Here is a 6,000-nt window from a genome sequence, read left to right as displayed (position 1 = left end):
TTAGTTAATTTTAATTTAGCATAGGGGAAACCAGATGAAATCATATCTCTAGATTTATTTACCCATTGAATTTCTACTGCATGCTAGAATTACAGGAATTGTTATTTTCTTCGAATTGATTACAAACCAACCCTTTGAATTTCTAAATAAAGTTGAGCTATGTCAATATTATGGTAATTAATATATAGTTTTAAATAATTACTCCTCGTGTGATCGATATCTGTACTTAAATCAGTACTAAAACTTGACACCGTACACTTGCGGTAGTGCAAATACGCAACAAGTTTTTGGCGCCGTTGCCGGGGAGTAAACTATTTGATTGCATATTGATATCATTACTAAGTAGTCTTTACTTTAATTTAGATTTTATTTTATTTTAGTTATTTATTTGTTAATTGATAATCTTCTCTGTTTTGCAGTGCATGCGAAAATATCAAAATCACGACTTGCTGATTTTTTATCCGGAAATCGAAAGAACTGCCAAGAGATTAAGGAAAGCAAGGAGAGACGAAATTAAAGCAATGGCTGAAAACAGAGATAATCAGAATGAGATCCCAAGAGAGGTGCCAATCCGGGAATATTTCTGCCCGGTCATCAATGCTCACTACTCTGGAATAGCTCGTGGAACCATTGCTGCTAACAACTTCGAGCTAAAGCCCACACTCATTAACATGGTTCAACAGAACCAATTTGGAGGAGCAGCCATTGCAGATCCCCATCTTCACCTCAGAACTTTTCTGGAGATCACGGACACTGTAAAAATTAACGGTGTTTCTGACGAAATTATTCGATTGCGCCTGTTTCCGTTTTCTCTCAGGGATCAAGCTAGGAGTTGGCTCCAATCTCTACCGCTGGGGAGTATTACTACTTGGGCAGATTTAGTTACGAAGTTTTTGTCAAAGTACTTTCCTCCTGCTAAATCTGCTTAGCTGAAAATAGATATCACTAAATTCAGGCAGAGAGAACTTGAGGTATTATATGAGGCGTGGGAGAGATACAAAAAATTACTCAGGAAGTGTTCGAATCATGGATATACAGATTGGGTGCAGATTGAGTTATTTTACAATGGTTTAGATGGGACGACTAGAGGGAATGTGGAGGCAGCAGCCGAAGGTATTATTTTTTCTAAAACACCTGATGAGGCCTATGATTTTCTTGAACAGATGACCATTAACAGTTATCAGTGGCCGAGTGAGAGATCTGGATCAAGGAAACCTGCTGGAATGTATGTCGTAGACCCGATCACATCACTTACTGCACAGGTTTCGACATTAACCACACAGATTGCAGCGATGAACAAAGCAGGCCAATCTACGTCTGAAGTAGCACCGGTGACTGCTGAAGAAGATCCAGTTGTGGAGGAAGCTCAGTACATCAATAACAATCGTGGCTTTGGAGGTTATCGAGGTAATCCTCGCCCTAATACTTATCATCCAGGTTTGAGGAATCACGAGAATTTCTCCTATGAAAACAACAAGAACGTGTTGAATCCTCCACCAGGGTTCAATACACAGAAGAGGGAAGGAAAGCCACCTTTTGAAAATCTATTTGGGACGTTTGTGACTGAGTCTGGGAAAAGAATGGCGAGAACTGAGTCTCATCTTGATAACATTGAGACACACATGGGCAATATGGGTGCCACGATGAAATCCTTGGAAACACAGATTGGGCAACTAGCAAATGCTTTGAAAGATCAGAATAAAGGACAGTTCCCAAGTAATACAGAGGTGAATCCTAGGGAGCAATGCAAAGTTGTCACATTGAGAAGTGGCAAGGAAATTGGAATCCCAGAGCCTACTGAAGAGAATGCAGAGATTTGTGTTGAGGAAAATGATGGAAAGGGTGCAAGTGTTGGAGAAGAGCAAGTGGAGGAACCTAAGAAAGTGATTGAGCATCAACCGTTACAAAAGTTAAATCTTCTATATCCACAGCGGTTCAAGAAGAAAAGGTTAGATGATCAGTTTGCGAAGTTCCTGGAAATATTCAAGAAAATACACATTAACATCCCATTTGCCGATGCATTGGAGCAAATGCCCAATTATGCTAAGTTCATCAAAGATGTGATGTCCAAGAAGAGGAAACTTCAAGAATTTGAAACTGTAAAGCTAACCGAAGAGTGCAATGCCATACTCCAAAGGAAACTACCACAGAAACTCAAAGATCCAGGGAGTTTTACTATTCCTTGTGTTATTGGTGGTTCTAGAATAAATAGGGCCTTATGTGATTTAGGTGCCAGTATTAATTTAATGTCCTTTTCTATTTACAGGACCTTGGAGCTTGGCGAGGTGAAGCCTAGCACTATTACTTTGCAGCTGACGGACAGATCACTTACATATCCACGAGGGATAGTGGAGGATGTGCTGGTAAAGGTAGACAAATTCATATTCCCTGCTGATTTTGTCATTTTAGATATGGAAGAAGACCAGGAGACACCACTTATATTTGGAAGGCCGTTCTTGGCCACCGGAAAAGCTTTGATTGACGTGCACAAGGGCGATCTCACATTGAGAGTAGGTGGATAGGAAGTCATGTTCAACATCTACAACACCATCAAAGGACCAAATGAGGTAAGTACTTGTAATAGTATTGATATAATTGATTCATGTATATCTCATGTTGGTGCAGATAGGATGACGAAAGACTCTTTAGAGAGATGCTTGTTTGAATCAGCTTCCACAATGGATGAAGAGGACTGGGATATGCGAGAGGAATTACTTGCTCTCAATGTGCTGTCTAAAGAAAAGAGTGATGCTCAGCATGAAGAGTTGCTTGAAGATGCAAGTAAAGAGGTACCAAAAGTATCTCCTGAATTGAAGGATCTACCGAGTCATTTGTGCTACGCATTCCTAGATGAGAGTTCGTCACATCCGGTAATTATATCTTCTGCTCTTACTATTGATGAAAAGGATAGGTTGTTGAGAGTATTGCGAGAATTTAAATCTGCTTTGGCATGGAAAATTGCTAATATAAAGGGGATTAGCCCTACTATTTTGTATGCATAAAATATTGATGCAGGAGTCATATTCCCCCTATGTTGATCATCAGAGGATGCTTAATCCAGCCATGAAAGAGGTTGTGAGGGCTGAGGTATTAATATTGTTAAATGCTGGTGTTATTTATGTTATATCTGACAGTTCTTGGGCTTCTCAGTACAAGTAGTGCCTAAGAAGGGGGGAATAACTGTAGTAAGAAATGAGAATAACGAATTGATTTCAACTTGTCCAGTGACTGGTTGGCGAGTGTGTATAGACTACAGGAAATTGAATGATGTGAGTAGGAAATATCACTTCCATCTTCCCTTTATTGACTAGATGCTTGATAGAGTAGGTGGTTATCATTACTATTGCTTTCTACATGGTTATTCAGGTTACAATCAGATTGTCATAGCACCGGAGGATCAAGAGAAGACTACCTTCACTTGCCCCTATGGTATATTTGCTTTCAAGAGAATGCCATTTGGTCTTTGCAATGCACCTGCTACTTTTCAGAGGTGTATGATGGCCATATTTTCTGACATGGTCGAGGAAATAATGGAGGTTTTCATGGTTGATATCTCTATGTTTGGTTCATCATTTGATCATTGTTTACAGAATCTAACGCTTGTTTTGTAGAGATGTCGGGAGAAGAATCTAGTGTTGAATTGGGAGAAATGTCACTTCATGGTGCAAGAAGGTATTGTGCTTGGGCATAAGATTTCGGCTAGAGGGATAGAAGTGGAGAGAGCCAAAGTTGTGGCAATTGAAAATCTCACATCGCCGAAGAATGTGAAAGGGATCTGAAGTTTCTTGGGACATGCCTGGTTCTATCGTCGTTATATTAAAGATTTCTCTAAAATTACTAGACCTTTATGTAATTTGTTAGAGAAAGATTCTACATTTATTTTTGACGATGATTGCTTGCAGGCGTTTAACAGGATCAAGACAGAACTGATTTCTGCACCCATCATGATAGTGCCTGAATGGAAGGAGCCCTTTGAGCTCATGTGCGATGCTAGCGACTATGTTGTGGGAGCAGCATTGGGAAAAAGGCGAAACAAGATGTTCAAAGCTATCTACTATGCAAGTTGTACCCTTAATGCAGCCCAACAGAATTACACAACTAATGAGAAAGAGATGTTCTTGATTGGGGTGTTCGATTTGGATCCCAATTTTAGTGGTGACAACTCATTTGGTTAGGTCACTGAAAGTATTTTTTTGTCAGTTTTTTGTTGTGGGTATTTTGTGCTAAGTCACCGTAAATGTTCCAATCTAGTACGGGCATTTAAAACAATTGATGATAACTGTCATTTAGAATTTCTTGCTATCATGCTTTGGTATATTCATTAGGAGGTTTGGCTGAGTTTGTAGGTTTCGTATAGCATAGGCCTATGAGTGCTTGATTTTTTATTGTTTCCAATCAAATGTTAAGTTACCTTAAAATGCAATCAAATTATTGTTTCCAAACTTTAAAAAATAGAAGAAACGAAGAGCATCTTAGACCAAACTTTGGATTATTTATGCTGATGTTCTTTGTTTCTTGAGTAAAATGTTCTAATTTTACTATCAACTCGTCAAACTATTTAACTAGAAGGGAATATGCAGTAATAGCCTCTCATTTGTTCCTCGCATCTGAATTTTTGAGTGTTAATCTTTTCCTGTATTTTTCTTGAATGGTATTTGTATTGTGATGCAATTGCAGTACGTTCAAAGGAGATTGGTACAAAATTCATATATCAACATCCTAATGGCTAATTGTTTAATCTGGAACCATTTTAAAAAAAATGATGAAATTTGAATTACTTTACCAATATTAAACAATTCTTTCTGCTACAAAACAAGGCATCCTATTTTTCCCTTTGCTTTGAATTACTTTGCCAATATTTAAATATTCTTTTAATTTGAAGTCATATATTTGTATGTTGGAGTTCTGATTATTTACGAAATGGATAAAGCATGGATTCATCTGCCTTCAAGCCTTGTACCCGAATATGAATAAGGGGTTCAAAAATTTATCGCACAAGCTAGGAACTATGCCAAAACGCGTGAAGTATTCCTATGTCCTTGCAAACGTTGCAAAAATAAGAAGTATATAAAATTTGACGAAGTGTACGATCACTTAATTATTAATGGGTTCGATCCTTCTTACACGATCTGAGTCTTCCATGGTGAAACTTATACTCCACAATTTCAAGGTCAAAGTAGTTCAGGAGGAGTTCAGGAGAAGGAGGCTGAAAGTAGAGAGGCATATAACTTATATAAAGATGTCTTTTTCTCGGATGAAGGGGTTGCACACACTATGTCTGAGGCAAAAGATTATGAGTTTGCTAATTTTTTAGTAGATGCAGAAACTCCTCTCTTCCCTGGTTGTACAACTTACACGAAGTTGTCAGCAGTCGTTACATTATACAACTACAAATGTGCAAATGGTCATACTGACAATAGTTTCAATGAGCTCCTTAAGATCTTACATGACATGCTTCCAGGAAAAGATACACTTCCAGAAAATGTTTATTCAATGAGAAAGATGTTAAAACCATTTGATTTAGGATATGAGAAAATTCATGCATGTCCAAATGATTGTTGTCTATTTAGAAAAGAGTTTAAAGATTTGGACTCGTGTCCAAAATGTGGTTCTTCGAGATGGAAGGTGGACAAAGTCACCAAAAAAGTTTGTAAAGGAATTCCTGAAAAGGTGCTACGGTATTTTCCCATGATACCAAGATTGAAAAGGATGTTTAAATTAGAAGAAAAAGCTGAAAACTTGATTTGGCACTCGAACAATAAAAGTCAAGATCATATGATGCGTCATCTAGTTGATTCTGTATCTTGGGATACAATAAATCATAAGTGGCCAGCCTTTGCATCAGATCCTAGAAATCTCCGACTTGGTCTTGCAACAGATGGATTCAACCCTTTTGGTGATCTTAGTTCTAGATATAGTTGTTGGCAAGTTATTTTGGTCAATTACAACCTTCCTCCGTTGATGTGCATGGTGAATTACACCAACGAAGTGGTGGCATGT

General features: G+C 38.1%; 1 protein-coding gene across 1 annotated transcript; it reads left to right on the top strand.

Moving 5' to 3' along the window:
• The first annotated feature begins 619 nt into the window (after positions 1-619).
• Positions 620-2,428, top strand: LOC140809849 (uncharacterized). Its single transcript, XM_073167605.1, has 2 exons — positions 620-2,184; positions 2,313-2,428. The coding sequence occupies exons 1-2, from the start codon at positions 1,164-1,166 to the stop codon at positions 2,393-2,395; spliced, it is 1,104 nt and encodes a 367-aa protein (XP_073023706.1). The 5' UTR covers positions 620-1,163; the 3' UTR covers positions 2,396-2,428.
• The last annotated feature ends 3,572 nt before the right edge of the window (positions 2,429-6,000 follow it).

Source organism: Primulina eburnea, chromosome 13, assembly GCF_022965805.1.
Source record: "Primulina eburnea isolate SZY01 chromosome 13, ASM2296580v1, whole genome shotgun sequence".
NCBI lineage: Eukaryota > Viridiplantae > Streptophyta > Magnoliopsida > Lamiales > Gesneriaceae > Primulina > Primulina eburnea.
The sequence above is the reverse complement of the archived record's forward strand: the minus strand, read 5'-3'. Positions and strand labels throughout refer to the sequence as shown.

Bases quoted from the DNA above. Each gene is read 5' to 3' on its own strand.
- LOC140809849 (XM_073167605.1), top strand. From the start codon at position 1,164: ATGACCATTAACAGTTATCAGTGGCCGAGTGAGAGATCTGGATCAAGG. The intron at 2,185-2,312 runs GTGTTATTGGTG...ATTACTTTGCAG, and splicing joins AGGGAGTTTTACTATTCCTT to CTGACGGACAGATCACTTAC.